A 21,548-nucleotide genomic window follows, 5' to 3' on the forward strand; every position below is an offset into this window, starting at 1 on the left:
AAAAAGTTACACATTTATGAAGGAAGAGGGATCTTTTAATTCATGATGAAGTGTGTGTATAGAGGGGTTTTAAAAAATACCTCTTGAGCGCACATGCTATAGGTCTTTTTGAAAGGTGGACCCCCTGAGGAAAAAATAGACCAAAGAGAATTACTTAAGCAAGGATATTTTAGGAAGGGGTTCAGCCCCATGGAGAGCTACATATTATAAGTATCAAGTGGAGTGCCCTTTAATGGATCAGATCAAGTCATAATTAGCACTGTAATTTAAAAGTTTGAGAAGTTTGAGACATGAGCTTCCAAGTATAGGGTAGGCCACTATTAAGCCACATATGAAAGTGACATGTGTGTGTGTGTGTGTGTGTGTGTGTGTGTGTGGGCCATGTGTGGTATTGACTATGCCAATCCACCATCAGTGGCCATCAGCCCCATTGACCATAGTACTAATGGCATGTACATATGGCCTAGTATCGTAGGGAATATTCTAAGATTATTCCTTCAAAATTTTCCTCAAGGGGATGCTTGATTAGCTATGTACCATCCATGCTTAAAAATAAGTAATGACCTCATCAACATATAAGCTAGAATCCACCAAATATAGTGCACTATTGGGTTCTCCTCATATGGGAGCCTTACAAACTGTGCAACATCCATGATGGTGGACAAAATTGATAGGTGGACATTGTAGGTGTACATACACTTTTGTGTCTAAGCACTTAATTAACATCATTGTTCAGACACTGTCACATTGTTGAATCAAGATGGAGATCAAATAAGAAATGAAAATGATGAGAAATCCTCTCTTCTTGACATATTGAGGTATGAGACATACACAAATAACTATTGGCAATTGTAGTAAGCAAACTATTTCCATTAATCTTATCTTATAAATTGTGTATTTACATTGAGTTGTCAACAAATTGAGAGGAGGGTATTGATCATTTCTCCCTATTACAAAGGGCCCCCTCTCTACAAAACACTATCTAAACTATTATCCATTCCTTGAGGCATTGGTGAAAAGAGTGTCAAATTAGCATAGTGAGGTATTTGGCATGTTGACATGGTGCCCTTGCATTTGCTATGAAGGAAATTTATAATTTTAGCCATATAAAAGTGTACTTGTTTGCATGGTCTTGGAAGCTTTGTTGATTGCAAATATTCTTTCACAACCAGTCTCATGGTTTGATCACTTAAGTGATGGAAATGTTGAATAGCCTCCACTTCGCTGTCTTGTGAATTCTCATTTAGGTAGAGTGCCACACAGGACAATTTCCCTTCATCTACTCCACTCTGCAAAAAGAGACCGCATTCAAGCTATGAAATATAACGAATATACCATCAAGGACTAATAGAAGAATATGTTACGATTGTTTTACATAGAAACTTCGGATGTCGCTCTTGATTCTCCCAATTGTGCTGACCATATCCATGAGACGATGGAACGAATCATGTTCACATTCCTGCTCACCTATTGTCTCTCCTACAAATAATATTGTGGAAGCAACAATGGGTTCTAATGCCAATGAGACTTTAGCATTTTGCATATATTTGTCAAGTGTGGGAGAATGGTCATCCACCAAGTTCCATTCTATCTCTCTTAGTAAAGACTCCACATATCGTGCCCACTTAAGCACCGAAAAATGCAACAATTAGTGATTGCAACATACTCAATCTTACAATAGACACCATTATAAACTCCATGTAATTAGACTACTTACAATGTTTCTCAAGTAAGGACTTACGTCTCTCCCTTGAGCTACAAAGGCCTCTTGGGTTATGTTGTTTACTGTGTTGTATAGAGTTGAAAACATAATTCTCATATCTTTGGAGAATCCTTTAGCCAGTTTTGGATCCCACCTACAAAATACAACGTATTTAGCACAAATTTCATGGATAGCTAAAGCTATTGTTTTTTTATATATAAAAAGACAAGTGTATTACCTTCTTATGGCAACCAAAACTTCACTTAATTCTTCCGAAGAGCCTTTTGAGTGAAAAAGACCCTTTAAAGCGGCTGTTAGAATACTGCACATTGCCCAAACTATTCGTGCAACTGAATATTCTGGCTCAAAAAGGGTTGCCGATATTGCAAAGAAGCTTTCAACAGGATTTTGCTCTGTAAACCTAGATTGTGAAAATTGTGATTGATCATACCATCTGCAAGAAGGACAAGATCTTGATTTCATTCCTAGATAGGAAAAAACCAATTGAATGTTTTGTCAAGACAAGGGACATGAGACAATAGGGCCAGGGGGATATGGACCGTAGGGCAAGGCCATACCAAGTGGATGGCTTGCATACTAGGAGAGAGAGGTCATGAGACAATAGGGCCATGTAGGTATAGAGTCTAGGGAAAGGCACTTCCAAGTGGTGGGCAAGGACTTGCCCCAAGGTCCATATCCACAAGGTGGCCCTTCTATTTCATGACCCTTGTCTTGGCATGTGTATTAGTATTTTTCATATCCACAATATTACTAAGAGAAAAATAAGCTCTATGCAAAAATTACAAAGCTTGCCTTAGTAATTGTCCAAGCTCCCTTTGGTGGAAAGACTGACAGAAGTTGTAGTCGGCAATGGCTAAGTCTAAGAAGACTTTGTTATTGACCAAAAGCATCCTATGCAAAAAATGGAATGATTGTGTTATTAAGAAACTTATAACTGATTGGCAATTGAAGATTTTTTTTTTGATGCTTATCAATAGGCATGGCATGCTTACTTGTAGAGGGTTTTTCCAATCCAAATGTCATTCACTCCATAGTGATCAATATAGTTTCTTGCCTCGACTCGTGGTAGACTTTCATACCATGGGTTGTTTAGTGTGTATTCTACCTGATATATTGACAACCAATAAAATTACGTGCATGAACAATCCATCTGCAATTTTTAAAACTCTACATATAAGCAAAAGGAAAAGAAAGAAAATGTTTTTTATAAATTTTAAACTTTTTAATACAAAAAACACATTTAAAAAATTAAATTTCTTATTTCAAGAAGCTCTAAAAAAAAGTGTGCTTATTTCTGTGAGTGTGAGTGTGAGTGTGTGTCTTTTACTAAGTCAAAAAAAAAACCAACAAAAATCAATGCAGCCTTTGGAAATAGCTTCTAAAATCAAGACCCCACCTCTCAAAAAGGACACGGTTTCTTTTGGTCTACAATACTGTTTCTTTTGGTCTACAATACTTTTAAGATCCACTTTAGGCACAAATACCCATCAATAGGAGATGAACTACCTTTCATCCCTCTTCCCTTTGGCTTGTTTTAACAAGCCACAATAGGAGTCGAACAACCTTTCATCCTTCTCCCCTACAAGCCAAAATAGGATTTTTTTGGGGCAAAACTCACTAATGTGAATATATTATATTAGTAGTCCAAAAGAATTACAAATACTAGTCATCCTCATGGTGAGCCATGAAATCTTCTAGTAGACACTAGTATATCGGCTTAAAGGGGGCCCACCCCACGGCACTGGTGAAAAGCCAGAGACATATCCTTACCCACGCAATTCCGTCAATGCTGCAGTCACCACCGTGTCCTACTCTTCACAATTTCTCCTTTTGCCAAGGGCAATAATTTCTACCTTAATCTCCATAAACCTTGCTATTTCAATACGGTTTCGAAGAAGTCGATCGTTCCTGACCTTCTAGACGTGTTTAAAGTAACATAACATGACGATTTGAGTATTGATGAGGAGTGGTTGGTTCGTCATCGCCTTCCCCCCCAGAAAAAGATCGTTCTTGTAGAACCCAATCTTTCATGTCGTTTGAATCCACTTGCAAATCTTCCTTGCCGGGCCACAAATCCCCGGACAGTCCTTGAACAAGTGAGGGAGGTTATCACTTGGAGATTTGCATTGTGGGAATTTATCTGGCCCAATAAATTCTAGCTAAGACCTTCACCCCAGTCGGCAAGGCCCCCCAGATCACATTCCAAATAAAGACCTTCATCCTAAGCGGTCAACTTAAGCACCAGATGTTCTCAACTATTGACACCCATCTTGCCTCTAGCCGTTGCTTGCCCCATTGTTTTTTGAGGGGGTAGAACCAATCCGGAGAAGCCATGAGGGTGTTGTATACCGCCCCGGTGTGCGGTTTAAGAAAATGTCTATCAATAGGCCACCGCCAAGCTTTTCAATCAAACCTAGATTCGAAAGACGATAGGTAGCAGTTGTTCAGCCATTCTAACATTTTATTTACTAGCAATCTCTCCATCCCATTGAGCATGAAATTAGAGGCTCTTTGGTCCGATCCTTTCCACTCGTTGCTATTGAAGTCCCAAAATTGGCCCAGTCGGAGAAGTCCTTTGTTGTTCATCTTTTTGGCCACCTCCCTCAAGGCAGGGTTAAGCAATACGGGTTCTCACCTTAGATAGCCAAGGAACCAATGAGACATCGAGTTGTGGAAGTATCTAGTTACCTCTTCCCATTCCAAGGCCTCCATCGCTTTGTTGCACTTTCGAGCCAGCTTGCCAGTTAAACCCCCAAGCTTCAGGTTAGACCACTGGGGGGCAAGTAACTTGTCATGTAGATCTAGCCCTTTCCATTTGCCACCTTGCGAGTACTGGCATTGTCCATCATGGCCTTAGTCATCACCGTCCAGGCTTGATCTTGCTTTGTGATTGCAGCCACAAACTTGGCATACTGGGCCTCTACGTGAGTACTAGGGTTAAGAATTTCGAGACCCCCTTGCCCCACCGGCCTTGCTATGGCCTCCCAGCTTGCCCATTTCCAAGGCATTGAGCCTTTATTGTTGTTTTTCCATAGGAATATCTTCACTGGTTTAAGGAACTCCTTCCAGTTGCATTTGGCTATCTTGAGTAGCGGGCCGTTGAATGATAAGTATGAAATCATATACGAGTTGATCACTTTCAATTTGCTCTCAAAAGGGAGGAGTACATACTCCCACCTTTGTAGCTTGCTACTTATCTTCTCCAACACCCATGAGAATCTTTGCTTGTGGGGATATAAACCCCCAGAGGGGCTCCTAGGTGTCTAAACATCGTCCCTTTGGACACAATCTCCCCATACCACATTGCCGGATCGACCGAGTCATCTTCTGAGAGGGAGATCAATCTTGATTTTAACAAGCCAAAGCAGGTGACCAAAAGTATAGGCATGCTATGAGAAAACTCTTTCATTACATGCTATTACTCACTTACACTGGCTCCTTTTCACAAACCCATTAATTATCACAAATATTCCGTTGCGTTGACTTCAAAAGAAACAAAAGAAGCTGCTATATTTGGCCATTGCACTCGGTGCTCTACTCCACCTACAGTCTCTGCCTTGCTCTACCTACACTCTTTGCCTTGCACCCTCTAGTTCAAGATGGCATAGGCTCGCGAGCGCGCCCCCCCCCCCCCCCCCCCCCCCCCCAAAATTTAAAAAAGAAAAAATTTATAAAAAGTCTTGCTTGTGACCTGCTCCATTCCTGCTTGCAAGGGGACGGTGGAGAGAGAGAAAGCCTCGCTATGCTCCTCAGACATTGTACCATGTCCACGTCAGATAGGTCCTCATGGCTTCTACCCTGCCCACAACTTCCTCACTGCCTTCAAGCTACGAGCTCCCTCTCGCCCCAGAAGCTCCCCACATCTTCCATTGTATACAACGTTGTTTCAAGGCCTAGCGATTGCACCTCTGCCAACAATGTCCTACATGTGTGTGTGTGTGTGAGAGAGAGAGAGAGAGAGAGAGAGAGAGAGAGAGAGAGAGAGAGATGCTTTCTCTTATTAAATTCCCAACCCAGTATCTTCCTAGATTCTACAAAACCAAATTGATTAGTTTTCCTCCACCCCCTTTCCCCCCAAAACGTCCCTCTTCTCCCCCAAAACAAAGTCCACCTATGGGAAACAAGAATACTTGCCTCTTTTCCTCTTAAATTCCCAAGCAAGGATCATTTTGTTCCCCAAAAGTAGTAGGCACATACATTACTAGATACCCTAATAAAACAACAAGAAAGTTACCCTAATAAAATGTGTGCACGTGCTCTAGCCAAAAGAAAAAAGAGGATCACAAATAGTTAGTGACAGCATACATGCTATGGCAAAAGTCTTTAACTACATAAACATTCTTAGATACCCTAATAAGCTCAGTTACCAAGTCGTACTTTTCAAAGAAATTTCTCTACATTGAGGTTGGCTTTTTGCCAGATTTTACCAGGTGTATGTATATTACCTTTTTTGGGGTAGTTTGGCTTTTTTTAAAAAGGAGTGAAATTATAAGTTCCCATTAAAAAGTACACTGAAATGCCTAGAAAAACCTGAAAATCTTGGAAATTTGAAAGGCAAGTGTGCCCGTGAAAAATCAACATGGGGAGGGGGTTGGTTATGGCTCTACTTAATCTTAAAAGATATGCACCTCGCCTCTTAAACCATTAGAGATAATCCACTTGTCTTGAATCTTGTTTTGCTTGTGCCTGTGGAAGAGAAATGCTTTTGTGAAGGAATGAGCCTCTTCAAGGATAGTTTCGTTCTGGAACATGGTTTGAGAGGCTCGATATAGGTTATGCATTCCGGTCACAGCTTGGCTTGTTTGGCCCTCAAAGCAAAAAAACTCCTCTCCTTTTTTGAAGCAATTAAAAACATCTGCAACAAAACAAGAAAAGCACTGAATTCAAAGTACAACCAATTCAGAGCCTCTATTGGATGCCCTGACTTGGATTGTGAGCAGGGCTTGTCTTGTAAATTTTTTGATATGATTAATATAACCTCACGCACGATTGTGAGGTTTGCAAAAAAAAAAAACCCGGCCTGCAACAAAACATAGATAGTTTTGAAGATGCTCAATATGAGGCTTGAGGTGATAAATCAAGTTGTGTGTGTGTGTGTGTGTGCGCGCGCGCCCGCACATGTGTGTGTGTGTGTGTGTGTGTGCGCGCGCGCCCGCACATGCACATGCTTTAACTCATTATCTCATGAAATATAGGTAGTGACATTTTATTCAGCTATGCCCTTGTGTGTGTGTGTGTGAGAGAGAGAGAGAGAGAGAGAGAGACCTGGGGAGACAGGATAACCATGGAGACGTAATAAACGAAAGGCCATTGCAGTGTCATCAACGTCACTCACTTGTGACTCACTTGCCCATCCTATGCCCTCCTCTCTCCAATGCCTGATGTCAATGTCATGATGAGTAAACATCTCACGCTATCCTACATAAATATGGATATGTACAAGCATTCTTATGTGAAATCTAACATGGAAGACATGCACTTATATCTGTAAGTACTTATGTGTGAATTCATATTATATACATGGATACTATGGTATGTTATACCTAAATACACATGCACGCATGCACACATGCATGTAACTATCTTTTTGTTGTTGTCTGTGCGCGCGCGCGCGTGTGTGTGATTAAAAAGGTGTGTGCCTAGTTATTTACAAATTTATGTATATATGTAAAAACACGTAAGGAAGTATCGATATATGTACATACACACATTCATGCATATATGTGTGTGTGTGTGTATATATATATATATATATATATATATAGATACATACACACATATACATATATATCCATGTATGTGCTTATGTACTCAAGAGGTGGGTGTGTCTAGTTATTTGTGGGTTCAATAGAAGATTAAAAACTCACTTGAAGACATAATCCAAGCATTGCTTGATCTCCCTTTTGAAGTAACGGGAAATACCAAGTCTCTCCAAACGATCTACCACCCACAAATGTTCAAATAGATCCACGGGATAAACATTTGGCACTGCATTTATAGGCAATCGTATCATCTACTAATATAAAAATGGTTACCTTCAATTTCTCTCAATTATCTTCACCAAAAAATAAAAAAATCATGCCTCCTAAAACCAATAAAGCTTGGTTTTAGACATGTAGATCCCATTGCATACCTGCATCATTAAATTTCTCCAAAATTGAGTGTAAGTAATTGAGACATTTCTTGTCGCCCGTATATCGCAATGCACATGCTGTGGATGCAGGTGAAAAGAGAAAGGAACCATTTGTTGATTGCAACTGCAACAGTCTTTTCCAATCCACAACTGTATGAAGGCCCTCTAAAGAGTGCAATAAGGTTGTTGGTCGACTATGAAGTAGCTCCATGGGAATTCTATGAGACAAACATAAAAAAAGAGTAGATTTGTTAATGCTACATACTCGTTCAGGCTTTACAATGTACAGTTGCAAATTTTTTCGGGAGGTGTGCTATTGAGAACCACCTTATATAACATGCGTTCGAGGGGCATTTTAAAGAAAAAAGTCATTTTTTAACATGTTTGAATGAATCAAATGACCCTTTATTTTATGATTTTTTTTTAAAACGGATTATAAAAACCCCTTTTACTAATGTATCCTTGTTATTTTGACTAATTTTTTTTGTATTCAAAAACTCCTCTTGGTGAACTCAAGTGATACATTAACATGATTCCATAGTGCCCCCCCCCCCCCGGGGCCAGCAATTTTAACACGTTGTATCAATTGTCACAACACCATGATCTACAAAAAACTACTCAAAGAATTGATAGCCATTGTGGAAAGCTCTCTATTTTGGCTATAAAATGGTATATAATGCTACAAAGAGTCTCCAAAAAGTAGAGGTGATGAGAAGCTCTCCGATTTAACTACACTTGACTTTAAGGCTACAAATACCAGTATAGACATAGAAATTGATCCAAGCAGACCTCTTGAGTTTCTTTGTTTGCTCCTCTCTAATCTTTTGCACCACCGGGGAATCATAAGGAAGATCCAAGTCTAAAGTTCTTGCATCATCCAACATTGTCGGAAACACTACCTCAAATCCAATGGGCATGTAATCCTCTGCTTCGTGATCCAATCTGGCTAGATTCTCTTGTACAAACTTTACACCTTCAACACAAGTACGCAAAGTTTAAGTCTAAAGCCCAAGCATGATAGGCATGTGCATTTCGAATAATTATCAACTAATATTCATGAAATTTTACATTTTTATCATCATGGTGTTTGAGGAGAATAGAGATTGACATCAATTTGATCTTTATTTCAAGAATTAATTAATTTATAGCAATTATTTATAGCAAATTTTCAGCATCAAGCATGATCCGAAAGACAAAAAAGGACACTGTGTCAAAAAATAACGCACCTTTTTGAATATTTTCATGTCCGACATTCCAAGTTTTCAAAGCCACCAAGCATGCAACTGTGCTACAAACTCTGTCATAGGCAAGAAATAGTTCCTTGTCACCCCATGAGCCATCGGTGAATTGATTGTTGATGATCCAGTTTAAGCACTTGGGAAATTGCGGACCACTTAAGCCGCTCAAGGAAGGCACCATGGCCACCCATGCAGTATCATAAGCAGAGATTGATATCTCTCCAAATGTCATTTTTTGAAACATGCCTTTGATTGTCTCGATCCATTCTTGCATCTCCTGTTCATCATGATGTTTAACCTGTATTTTGTCAAATTGTGAACATAAAACAAATCCCTTCTCAATATCATCACTTGAGGTCTTTTATAAATGAAATCCCCCATAAGTAACAAATTTGATCAAATTTTACCTGAATGTGGACATCATCAATTAAGGGCCTTGAAAGTTTTGGGAGTAATTCGATGTAACACAGTGTACCTAAAGATGAATTCTCCACAAGGGTAGAGGAATAAGCTGTACATAGCATGCAAAATTGAGTAAGCAAAAACAGAGAGTATTCAATATGTTTGAAAATTCAATCCATTAGGTCTAAAATGCAAATGATCTCCAAAAAAAGGACTTTATTACATGTAAAGCATAATATGATATTTTTTTCCAGGTATATTTGGCAGTTATTAATGAAAAAATGATGGAAAAAGTCTTCGAAAAGGGCAAAGAAAAGACAAAGAAGCCCAGATTTTGCCCAGTTTCTAACAGTTCTATAGAGGAGTCATCCTCTGACAGTTTGGACTTCGACGATCACATGTTTTATGCAAAGAAGAAGCATTTTTTTACAGAGCCAACCAATATTAGTTTTTGCAAGCTGTGCACTGCATCATGCCACATTCCAAGATTTTGCACGGCATCAAGCATATTGGAGAAGTATTCCTTTGTGTGATATTTAGAATTGATGTAGCTCTAATGAGGCTGTGCAATTCTTAGAAGCTAAAAATATTGTAACTAGCTTAGTTAAGGGTGTTTAGAGAATCCTTTCTTTAACATGTTTGAAAAAAAAGATCCTTCTTTTTTCAAAACGGAATACAAAAATCTTTTTTGTTAATATATCTTTTTTTAATTTGTCTCAAATTTTTGCATTTAAAAACCCTTCCTATTGAACTCACATGATACATTAACATGATTACATAGTGCACCTTGAAAAAGAATTACTATTTTTTGAATGTTGATATGTTTTTAGATGGCATTCTTCTTTTGAAACCAAGTGGAGCCAAAGTGCATGTTCATGTGATTCTCATAATGGGTTGAAGTGTATCAAACTGGCATAGTCATCCCAACAAAGAAGATAGAGTTGCCCTTGCAAAATGACTGTCATATTGCTTTGGACTTAGTAATTGCACGAGTAGGAGACACCCATTTTGTAAAATCGTGAAATAATGGCACGATACAAGTACGTGCTTAGTTTTATTGATAGCCTTCCAATTGTGGCTTTCTAAGAAGCCCTTGGAATATGAGGTAAAGAAAAACAAATAGAGAAGCTATCGGTATCAAAAACCTTTTATATATGTACGTATATATATGTGTGTGTGTGTGCGTGTGTGTGTGTGTGTGTGTGTATATATATATATATATATATATATATATATATGTATGTATGTATGTATACACAAGAAGTTTTGGACAAATTCTCACAATATTTCCCACATTGTGACTTACCTCAACATCATGAGCTTCTGTGAGGGAGGCGCCGCATATCTAGCTAGCTACGATTGGGGGCAGGGGACCGTCGGATATGTGTGTGTGTGTGTGTGTGTATATATATATATTATATACATATTGTGGTGTGTGTGAGTAGGGTTCTTGGAGAGAACCCCATCTTGGCATGTAGTCAGTTCCTCTAATATAAGGACGTGCCCTCTCAGGGAAGAGGCAGGTTGAGTTTAGTCTCATTCTCTCTCTCTAGCCTTACGTGACGTGTACATCACATTGGTGGAGGAGACGGGCACCATTTCTTGATCGTGATTTCTTTCATTTCTTGCTATGCACTACATAAGGCGATGGCATTCACCTTAGAGCCAGACTAGAGCCCTTCCTCCCCTCTCCTCGCTATCCTTGTGTAGGGCGTCTCTTGTCAGATTCTGCTGCTATGCTCGCAGCTATGGTGGAAACCATAACTTTGAGGGCGACTCTGAAGGGTCACAGGACTGGGTGACAGTGCTCACCAGAGATGACAGCTTCGGCTACACCAAGAAGCGTCTGACTGGTCATGGCCACTTTGTTCAAGATGTTGTTATCTCCTCTGACGGGCAGTTCGCTCTCTCTGGAAGCTGGGATGGTGAATTGCGTCTGTGGGATCTCAATACAGGCATTACCACACGGCGTTTTGTGGGGCACACCAAGGATGTTCTCAGCGTAGCATTCTTTGTTGACAATAGACAAATTGTCTCTGCATCGCGCGACCGCTCCATCAAGCTGTGGAACACTCTGGGTAAATGTAAGTATAGAATTCAGGATGGCGATGCACATGGTATGAATGATCCAACCATCCACTTTGAAGCTCGACTAATTTTTCCTACTGCTTCCCTTTGCAAAGGAGTGGCTAGCTGGTTATCATGCCTTGATTTTCGTCAATGTTTTGTACAACAATGTACTGTCAAAGTCCGCTATGCGTCCCACTCTCTTGGGATATTATGTTGTCTTGGTTTGCAGATGGTTTTCAATTGTTCTTGTTTTCAACATGGTCGAATCGTCGGGAGTTGCTGCTGCTTTGTTGCAGAGGTACCCAACCTTCTAGTCTTGCTGGTCATGAAGCAGCGCTATACAATCGCGAAGCTCAAGCTTTCATTATGTGTTTAGTGATAGTCTTTTCATCTTTAGTACATGTAGCAATTTAGTTTTTGTTGAATAACCGTTACCATCACACCAAGCTCCTTCGGGAAGGGATGTATGTCGCAAAAATTTCGCACCCAATCCTCTGTCAGTCCTTCCTCGTCTTGTCCATTACATTGGGATAGCGACCTAATGTTTGCATAAGCGAGATGCATGAGTTCCGTGCCTTGACGATGATCGACATGATGTCGAGTCTAGTCCCCAAGTTCAATTTTTAGCCCCTAAGCTGTTGTAAGCTCACTCCCCCCGGATGAGGTGTTGGAGTTGATGCAGTCCCTTCAGTCCTGTCGAGTCCATTCTCAACCCAAATTGTAAAAAAGATGTCCATCTTTTTTTTCCTTAAGGGGGGAGGTGTGGTGTGTGTGCGTAGGGTTCTTGGAGAAAACCCCATCTTGGCATGTAGTGAGTTCCTCTAATATAAGGACGTGCCCTCTCGTGGAAGAGACAGGTTGAGTTTAGTCTCGTTCTCTCTCTCTAGCCTTAAGGGAGGTGTACATCACAATATATATACATATATATACATATATGAGTGAAGCTTCTATATATGTATAGGAGTGAAGCTCCACGTGGCTGCAAACCCATGCAACCAGAGCATCACACCTCTCCATCTTCTCAAATTTGTTGCGATCGTGGAAGGTGAAGTGCAGCAACGTTCGATTGCTAACAATCCTAGCTCGCTCAGTCGTGCGCTGGCTTTGCTAGCAGCCCGAGGCAGAATAGATGAGGCCTCAGTGCTCGCTCAGGTTGGAGACTCGGAGTCACAACCATCCGTGCGCGCAGTGCGTGCTCATTAGTGACCCGAGGCTCCTCATTAACTGTGAGTGACTAGAGCTGATACTTGCGCTCCTCCTCCCTGCAATGTGCTTTCTCCTCCACCGGCCGGCCACCCCAACCCCCATTAATCATGATCATGTTAAACACTTCTCTTATTCTTCTTCTTCATCTCCGATGCCTCCTGCTGCATACACCTCTTCCTCAGCTTGTCCCGATCTGATCTGCTCCATACCCCTCCCACACTGAATTTATGTGCACACGGCACGTGCAGGCAGTCAGATGTACTATCTTGGATCTAGACTCTCTCATGTGATAGTGCAGATCTGTCTATATGGGTGCCTCTCTCTCTCTCTCTCTCTGCCACTCATATCTTGATGACCATGACTGCAAACGGTGTCGAAAAGGAGAGGGCCCATTGATCAACACGAACAAATGGAGCCATAGTCATGGTGGCAACAGACGGAGAAGCGGCAGCTAACAGACTCAGAAAGAGGCACGGTGAGAGCAGGCGGGGAAGCTTCAAGAGGAGGAGCCACAACAATGGCGACCGTGTTGGTGTTGATGTCAGTCCTCAGCATGGAATGGCTAGAGAGCTTTCTTCAGAAAACTGATGCAACTTGCAGTCGTCGCGCTGATGTGAGCTGAAGGGTCACAGACGAGGAAGGGGTGCACGTCTGTGTGTATGTGTGTGTTGTTGTGTTTTGGGGAGGGGGGGGGGGGATGCACATGAGCATGCACGCGCAGTTCAAGCTCAGGTTTTTTGCCCAATGTTAAAAAACATGTAGTTATCTTATCTAATCTAATCACTTTATTTTAATTGAACTTCAAACCCTTCATATGCCTTACTTTAGTAGGTTATACTTTAATCTATACTTCTAAGATTGAGTTGGCTTTGTCATGGCTTAGGGTAAAGTGGCCAATAAAAAACCACCTCCCAAAGAAAGGACAATGACACCCCCAATAATAAGACAAAGCTGAACCAACTTTGTGCAATCAAAAGAGTGCTCAACGTCCATTTTATTTGAAATGCAACCTTTTCATTGGGCAATGGATGACTTTAATCTTTGTTGGTACCCATGTCTTTCTTTTGGAGTTGGTGTGTCTTCTTTTTCACACCCATTTTTGTTAAGCAGGAATGCATAAATGGATTAATAACTTTTGGCTCAAATGGATTAATAACTTTTGGCTCAGATTGTCAAAAAAGTTGAGATCAATTTTTTCATAAAGCTCTCGACGAAGCGAATCAAATGAGCTACTGATTGGTTATAATTGGGCTCGGAGATCGGAGATCTAGGCTCCCTCTCTTAGGTGGCCTACCCTAGCTTTGTGGGCAATAATTTTCTTGGTGATCCGAGACAGAGGACAACCGCACCCCGATTGGCCTGAGGCAAAGGACGCTCACTTGATGCTACCTCCTATAATCCATGTCTCACAATCCATAACAATTCACCAAGATGGCCATGCGCAAGCTGTTCCAATAACATGTATTGCAAGTCATTGTAGCCTTCTTCCATTAATTGTCTCGTACAAGGAGGGTATTTGCATGAGAGAAAAGAAGAGGCTTGAACCACACTCCTCCACCCACCTGTGAGGATTAATTGAATGCGAGCCTCACGGTGACCCTATAGCGACCTTGAACGGCTCATACCAATTTACGGTTTGGCACTGTGAGTTATGATTAACAAATGTGAGTAGAGAGAGAAGGCACTCGCACACACAATAGAATGTCAATGTGTGTAATGGTGAGAGAGAGAGAGAGAGAGAGAGAGAGAGAGAGAGAGAGAGAGATGACTCCATGGGTCATTTGAGAGAGGTTCAAAAGCTTTTAGTGTGAAAAGAAGATAATACATTCAATCTTGAGTGTAGAGAGAGACTCGATAGATAGTTACATAGATAGAAGCTAGAGAGAGATATTGAGATATATTCAATTTTGGAGTTTTTCACATGGGCCTCTAGAGGGAGGAAGTTGAGAAAGAGAGAGAGGAGAAAGCGGGGTGCATATATAGCTCAATTCCCAAGATATACGTCGCTCAGGACATGAAAACAATCTTTTCACTTTGCCACACAACAAAATTGAATGAGGGGGAGGGGGAAGGGCCACACAAGACTCCAGCTGTCTCAGACCTTTCTCAATATCAACCACATCACATGCCTTCATGACAAAGGACATATGTGATTCGTGCGCGTGTGCATGTGTGTGTGTGTGTTTGTGTCCCAACTCCATTCTCCTTAACATGCCCCGTCAATGTTGGCCCACCTTGGAGATCTTGCCTAGCAATGAGAGGAGTAGAATCAGTCTCATCGGAACTCCCTCCACTCATGAATCTGCTCTCTCTCTCTCTCTCTCTCTCTCTCTCTCAATATTTTTCTAAATGGTGAATGGTGCAAAGATGTCGGCTCCATGGTAAGGCCAATTGTGGCCACTAATTGGAGATAACAATGCAAGGTTGCATTTATTCTATCTATATATTATATAAAAAAGATAGCTCTTGCATCCACGTGGCTGCAAAATGCTTGCAACCACAATGGATGCAAAGAACTACGTTCTTAGTGTCTATATTATCATATAAGGCAATGGTCACGCCAGGCTTAGTTTCCTCTGACCCTCTCTAACGGCTTTCCACCGGCATAGTTTTGTAACTATGCCAAAAGGCATAGTTACAAAACTATGCCTATCCATTACCGGTCATTGCCATGAATCTCTCTCTCTTGTATTTGCTTTGCTTTCCCTCTCTCTACCTGCTGCTCAAGTGATGCCCCCAGCTCCTGTCAGACGATGTCGCAGTCCTATAGATAAATAAGCATCGCGTGACCATAGCCTAAGCACTACCTTCCATCTCTCTAGCGTTGCCTCCCTTTCCAGCTGCTAAACATGTCAACATGGTGATGAGGGTAGGCTGCTTTAGGCACTTGATAGGTGGGGGTGAGGGCGAGGTGATTAGGATGAGCACCAACTACATCCAAGGACTGGTGTGATGACGCCGTTATGCTAGTGGTATTGTATGAACGATGGAGAAAGCACAAGTTGTTCTAGAGCTCGAAGAAAACTACATATAGTATGATCCGGCTCCACCCACCCCCTAGAAGAAGAGGAAAAGAGAAAGGGAACGGGGGGGGGGGGGGTGTTTGGTTGGAAACTTTTACAAGGCATCTCAAAGGGAGTCGTCAACTCAATAGGCGTTGAGAGAGAGAGAGAGAGAGAGAGAGATGGTGGGTGGAGCGTATATTACCGCTTGCCACTGCTGCCCCATTAACACTAGTGTTCGGAAGAGCCTGCGCTACGTTGAACGCCGCCAATGGAACGGAGCCACCCCCCAATACTCCATGTTGTTGCTGCTGCCGCTGCTCCCCCGCTGCCGAAAACTGATCTGCAATCCACTCACATTGGGCAACATGGTTAGCGGCGCTCTCTCTCTCTCTCTCTCTCTCTCTCTCACACACACACACACACACACACACACACACACAGTCTTTTGTACTTCGGGTTGCAACTCTCTCATTGTGGTGCATTGGTTTCAATACGTATTAGAAGCAAGCGCGCGCGCGAGAGAGAGAGAGAGAGAGAGAGAGAGAGAGAGAGAGAGAGAGAGAAAGCACCATAATTGGGAGCTGCATGGGCGAGGATGGGGGCAGCTGGGCGATGATGGTGGTGGGTGAGAGCAGGAGGGCAGGGAGCAGCTGTGGCCGAAAGAAGGCCACGGAAGGAGGGGGCCGAGAAAAGAAGAGAGCAGGGTGCCATATTGCACTTAATCAGAAGGTGGGAAGGCACGAGGTCGTCGACGACTGTTAGTAATGCGCTGTCTGCATCAAGCAACCATATTTATAGGCGAGAGAGAGAGGTGCCTTTGAAGGCCCTCCAAGCCTTTCCAGGTATATTCAGAAAGTAAATCATCTTTAGCCCTCCACAAAAGAGAAGCGCCATTTCAACCAGTTATTGGCAATGAAAGGAGGGACAACTAGTTGAGTTTCAAGGTAAAAACCTGGGCATTTTAGTGATAAATCCTGGCATGTACTAAATTTAGGCATAAACCCCAGTTATTTTTCCTGATTTGCCCTAGGCCAAGAAAATGGTTTTTCCCGAGTGGTGGTCCTCTACCTAGTGTATCGTATTCTTCATCATTTGCCAATGCTTGAGTTCCTCAATTTACAACTCGGTTCACGTTATTTCATTTTTACCATACCTTGGAGTCGAAAGACCCTAATCTTGTATATCTTTTTTCCTTGTTTTTGTTTTGTCGCAGACGTGAGTGATGTTATATCATATCTTATTTCTTAATTATGCGGGCTTGAATATATTCAAATGTTTTTTTAATACTGACAGCTATATTTGTATGGCCTATAGTACCCACATTACGTGTAATGCCACATTACATATATTGGTTGATACTTTTCAAATATAAAGGGGTACTATAGCTAAATATTAGGCCCATTTTGTGCTCAATGCAAATATTGTTTTACACAATAATTTGGACCCAATTCTATGTCTCTAAGAGACCATCTCCACATGTGATGGGCCCTAGCTAACACCTCCACATTTAGCTTGTTTCCTCCCACCTTACAAGGAATGTATAAATCCTAAGAAACCATTTGCCCCTCGGTTGGCTCCTTAGGATCACCTTTAAATTTAGAGTGTTCCCTCCCACCTTACAAGGATCATTGAACCCCCAAAATGCATCCACACACATGTGGTGGTCCCCAAATTCACTTCCAAGTTTAGATTGTTTCCTCCCACGTTACAAGGATGGTTGCCCTTAAGCACTTGTGTGGCACACGTTTATCAGACAACCCCACGTACACTCACTCTTAATGCCCTTTGGACTTCCAAATGCACCATTAAATTAAATATTGCAAGGGTCCATGAAAGAGCCCAAGTTCTTGCTTTGGCCCCTCTCCATCCTCAAACAAAGTCATCAAAATCTAGGAAGGCTATATCTTAGCCTTAAGACTCTCATTACCTAGCCTTATACTCCTTTATTCAACTTTATTTTTCTCTCACGCTTTGGCATATAGTACAAGTAGGTGGCCAAATGAATTACGAGCAAAAAATTTACATAGATAGCCATGCTCACACCAGCCATGGCGTCAACCACATCACCAAGACCATACTTCACGTACATCGGTTGAGAGAGGAGCCACCCCAAGACTGATCGACAAACACCAAACACATGCAAAGACAAAACGGTTGAAAAGGGAGCCACCCTCGATAGAAGAAGCACCATCCAATGTGTCCACCCTCTCTCACCGAGTAGGATCCCACCCACAAAGGACTGCCAACAGAGCCAAAGAACCGCATGCTGTAGGAAGGGGAGAGCCCAAAGCTCCATCACCAATCGCACAAGGGCCATCATCAAAAAAAACCACGAGCTTCCACACATCTAATTTTTCCAAGCACCGATCAACACAAAATCTGCACAAGACCAAGCATTAGAGATGCCACCAGGAGGGCTGCCAGCTGCCACCCAGAAAACCCCTCCAACTTTGAACACGAGCACATCCAGATCTCGCCACCAACCAGCCCGTCCATCCCACTGTAGAACCCATATCACAAAAATACCTCCGACGCGAAAACCCAAACCACTAGCAGGCTTTGTAAGGGAGCCACGTCCTTTCCAGACCCTCCACTCGCTGCCACAAGGCCACCACCGTCTGCCACTCAGAAGGTAGCTCACAGATGAAGACTCCATCAAACCGGGCGTCTCGTACCCTCCCCAAGAGGAGGCGGGAGGAGCAGCCTCTCCTTTGTATCCAAAAATGGAGGACACGACGAGAGAAAACACCAACGAAGGAGCAAGAACCGCCCAACCCCTCACCCTAGAGGGAACTGCGTTTGCTTCTCCACACTAGTAGAAGACCAGCAAGACATGCTCACACATTGCCTACCGCAAATCACCTCGGGCCTCTTGTCCTTGTGCATCTTGCAGACTACAAAGAGCCAAGCACGACTGCTCTGTGAAACCCTATGCTTTTACAAGAATTTGTCTGTGTTCTTTATATTCTAGCCCAAAAGCACTTGACTTTGGATACGTTTCCCTTCTCATTGCCTCCTTTCTTCCTTTCTTTTTGGCCTGCGGAAGGCCATAGGGTTTTAGGTGCAAAGTTGCTGCAAACTCCAGGCCGTTCGATATCGTTGATGGATGGCTGCCACGTGTTATTAGGTTTTTTAAGGTTCATTTGACCCATCTGCAACCCCTTTTCGTGCTGCTCCTGGCGGGCCTCGGTCCTTTTTGCACTGCTCCTACCAGAGAATGTGGCGCGCGCAGCGGGTGTTGTCCTTCCGAGAAGATGGCGCACAACAGGTATGTTCTTTTCGTGTTGCTCTTGCCAGAGCACCAAGAGGTGTTCGATACGCAGCTTTGCTTATTTAATGCCGCGAGGTTTTCAAGGTTATTGAAGGCGACTACATTCAATGGGGTTGATGTGCAGGCTCAGGTGGCGAGGACGTGGCAGCAAGAGGTCATTGATACGCTGCTCGTTTAATGCCGAAGGCGGGCTTCTCAAGATTGTTGAAGGAGACTGTGTCGTTGTGCAGGCTGAGGTGACGAGCACTGCTCGTGTTGTTCTTTATGCTTCAGTGCACGTGTTGAAAGGCACGGGAGATGTAATTCTTAGAAGAATCCATGTGCTTATTGTAGCTTATATAAGAGGCCAGAAAGGGCAAAAAAATGCAATGTAACAAGTCCTTGTTTCCGGTGGTTATCATTATACTGTGTCATGCTTATAGATATGGCAGCAAGTCTGAAGATTTGTTTTAATGTTTGAGCTTTTGAGCTACATTATCTAGTGGAAGATTCTCTCTTTGTCCTGCTTTTGTACATGTGCTAGTAAGTCTTAATCTTTGTTTTGACGTTTGAGCTTTGACCTATCTCTTGCTATTCAATTTGTCTGTGCTAATATGCTGCAATTCCAAATTAAAATCAGTCGAGGAGTTGAAATTTGCTGAGCGTCTGCTGTAGATTAGTTTGAGGGTTTGTGTCTTGTGCCTTAAAGTAGTTGCATCAACATTTCTTTGGAGATCCTCTTTATCATGGCATCTGATGGTGGCATTGCCGGTGGTGGTGAAGGGAGTGCAAGCAATGCCTCGCCCAACGACGTTGAGAGCATGGACTTCACTGGAGGTTTGTTTCTTTGCCTCGTGTGCTTGTGTTGTTTTCCATTGTCGGTCCTGGTTCTTCTTGATTGCAAGCGACGCACTCGAAAACGTTTGTTGCGCTGGTGTTGTTCTCCTGGTCCTTCTGCTTGCTTTTTGTTATGCTTGCAAGTGATGTACTCGTGACGGTTGCAGCGACATCATTTCATTCGCTGCTTTTTTGAGCTGGTCCTGCCTACAGTGGCCTAGTGTTGCTCCATTTGCTTCTGTTGCATTAGGAGCACTACTGGTTGAGCTGGTTGTATTCTCCCTTAGCGACTAGGTTTGGCATTTGTTGACCCTATTTTTGAGCTTAAATGCGTGTTCGATCTTTTTGATTGTTGCTGGTTCTGGCTTATTTCTGCTTGCGTGCGACGCACTCGAGAACTTGTCTTTTTGGGGATGTCCATAGATGTTTCCTGGTGATTTAATGAAGAAAAAAGTGCTTGTTTTGTGGAGGTTGTTGCTCCTTGCCTATGTGAATTCCCCATTTGTGAACTCCTTGTATTGAAAGAAGTGACTGTGCTGTGGTTCGATCGAAGAATAGGGGTTGTTGTCACACTTTGAGGCTTTGATGAGACTGCTTGCTGCCAATCATGAGAGGCTCCTATGGGCGAGTTGCCTCTTGAGGAAGGCACACTTGTGGAAGGCCGAGGCCTTGCTTTACTAAAAGAGGAGGATCTTGAAACACTAGCAGAAACGGGTTGGTTTTGTGCATGCAAAGGTGATAGCCTCTTAGCTGATGTGCGGCAGGGGAGAAAGGAGATGTTTTTTTGGTTGTCACCGAAGATGAGGGAACAAAGTTGCCTCCACCTTTTGATGCTACAACTGTTGTGTGTCTGCTTGTGGGTGTTGTGGGGGTGAGAACCAGGTGCTGATAAAGGTTTAGCTTTGGTCTTTGGTGTTGTTCGGTTGATTATGTGTGCTGAGGATACTGGGGTACTTCTAGAAGGGTTGCTGGCCTTAATGCAGATCCAGAACGCAGAGTAAGAGGTGTCTTTTTGGGTGCCGATGTGGTCACATTGGTGGTTGAATACATTGAGTTTCCTGGCAGCCCATTGGATCTAGCCGCACCATTGTGCCCCTTTCTATAAGCCAATTCTGGATCTGTCAATAAAATAGCACCTTGGTTTCTTGAGTTCGCCTCTGCTTGGTTGCTTGAAAACTACAACTATGAACATAAAGTGAGGGATGAGTGTTAATACAGCAAGAAACCTAAAGCTTTCTTCCACTTTCTTGCAAATAAATGTCGAGACACACAGATTACTTTATCAAAATTATGCACAGAAACTTACTCGTGATGTTTTAATAGCAGCTACAGATTGAACCAAGCTAAAAGACTCCAATTGGATAGGGAGTCGTCTTCTGGCGCTGAGTTGAGTTTTGAATGGTTTCTAAGAGGGGTACCAGGAGGAGTAAGCAAACTTATGACAGAGACCAGATTTTAGACAAAGAGTGATCGAAGACTGTTATTAAAATTAACACAAGAGGCTAAAGTAGAATTACCAGTCATAGTCATTCTTGCCTAACTCTACTGCAAGAAGGTCATCGTTTTTCAAATTCAAATCTATAGTTCGGGAGTTATCGACAGTTAACTTGTTGTTATCGTGTAACATTTAATGGCCTAATAACTTGTGTGTAGCGGAAATGAGCATGAACATAGTGGGCATTTC

The 21,548-nt window shown here is 42.4% G+C and overlaps 1 protein-coding gene, 1 long non-coding RNA gene and 1 pseudogene across 3 annotated transcripts; 1 reads left to right on the top strand and 2 right to left on the bottom strand.

Moving 5' to 3' along the window:
• Nucleotides 1-941: 941 nt before the first annotated feature.
• LOC147437711 (copalyl diphosphate synthase 1-like) lies at nt 942-17,003 on the bottom strand. The gene is made up of 15 exons (XM_086487208.1): nt 16,347-17,003; nt 15,980-16,117; nt 9,502-9,605; nt 9,083-9,392; nt 8,646-8,829; nt 7,857-8,074; nt 7,591-7,711; nt 6,989-7,101; nt 6,352-6,578; nt 2,716-2,828; nt 2,516-2,614; nt 1,941-2,156; nt 1,718-1,856; nt 1,376-1,624; nt 942-1,289 (listed from the first exon to the last, which is right to left on the bottom strand). Exons 1-15 carry the CDS (start codon nt 16,486-16,488, stop codon nt 969-971), a joined length of 2,694 nt encoding a protein of 897 aa, XP_086343334.1. The 5' UTR covers nt 16,489-17,003; the 3' UTR covers nt 942-968.
• Nucleotides 16,010-19,545, top strand: LOC147437712 (uncharacterized). 2 transcript variants are annotated; one of them, XR_015184902.1, is made up of 2 exons: nt 16,010-16,145; nt 19,173-19,545. It is a non-coding gene; the product is annotated as an uncharacterized LOC147437712 (long non-coding RNA). The 2 variants fall into 2 exon arrangements; XR_015184901.1 differs by lacking the exon at nt 16,010-16,145 and adding an exon at nt 17,725-19,045.
• A 602-nt stretch (nt 19,546-20,147) lies between these two features.
• Nucleotides 20,148-21,491, bottom strand: LOC147437713 (uncharacterized; annotated as a pseudogene).
• Between the last annotated feature and the right edge of the window lie 57 nt (nt 21,492-21,548).

This window comes from Adiantum capillus-veneris, chromosome 17, assembly GCF_014529385.1.
Source record: "Adiantum capillus-veneris isolate H3 chromosome 17, ASM1452938v2, whole genome shotgun sequence".
Taxonomy (NCBI): domain Eukaryota; kingdom Viridiplantae; phylum Streptophyta; class Polypodiopsida; order Polypodiales; family Pteridaceae; genus Adiantum; species Adiantum capillus-veneris.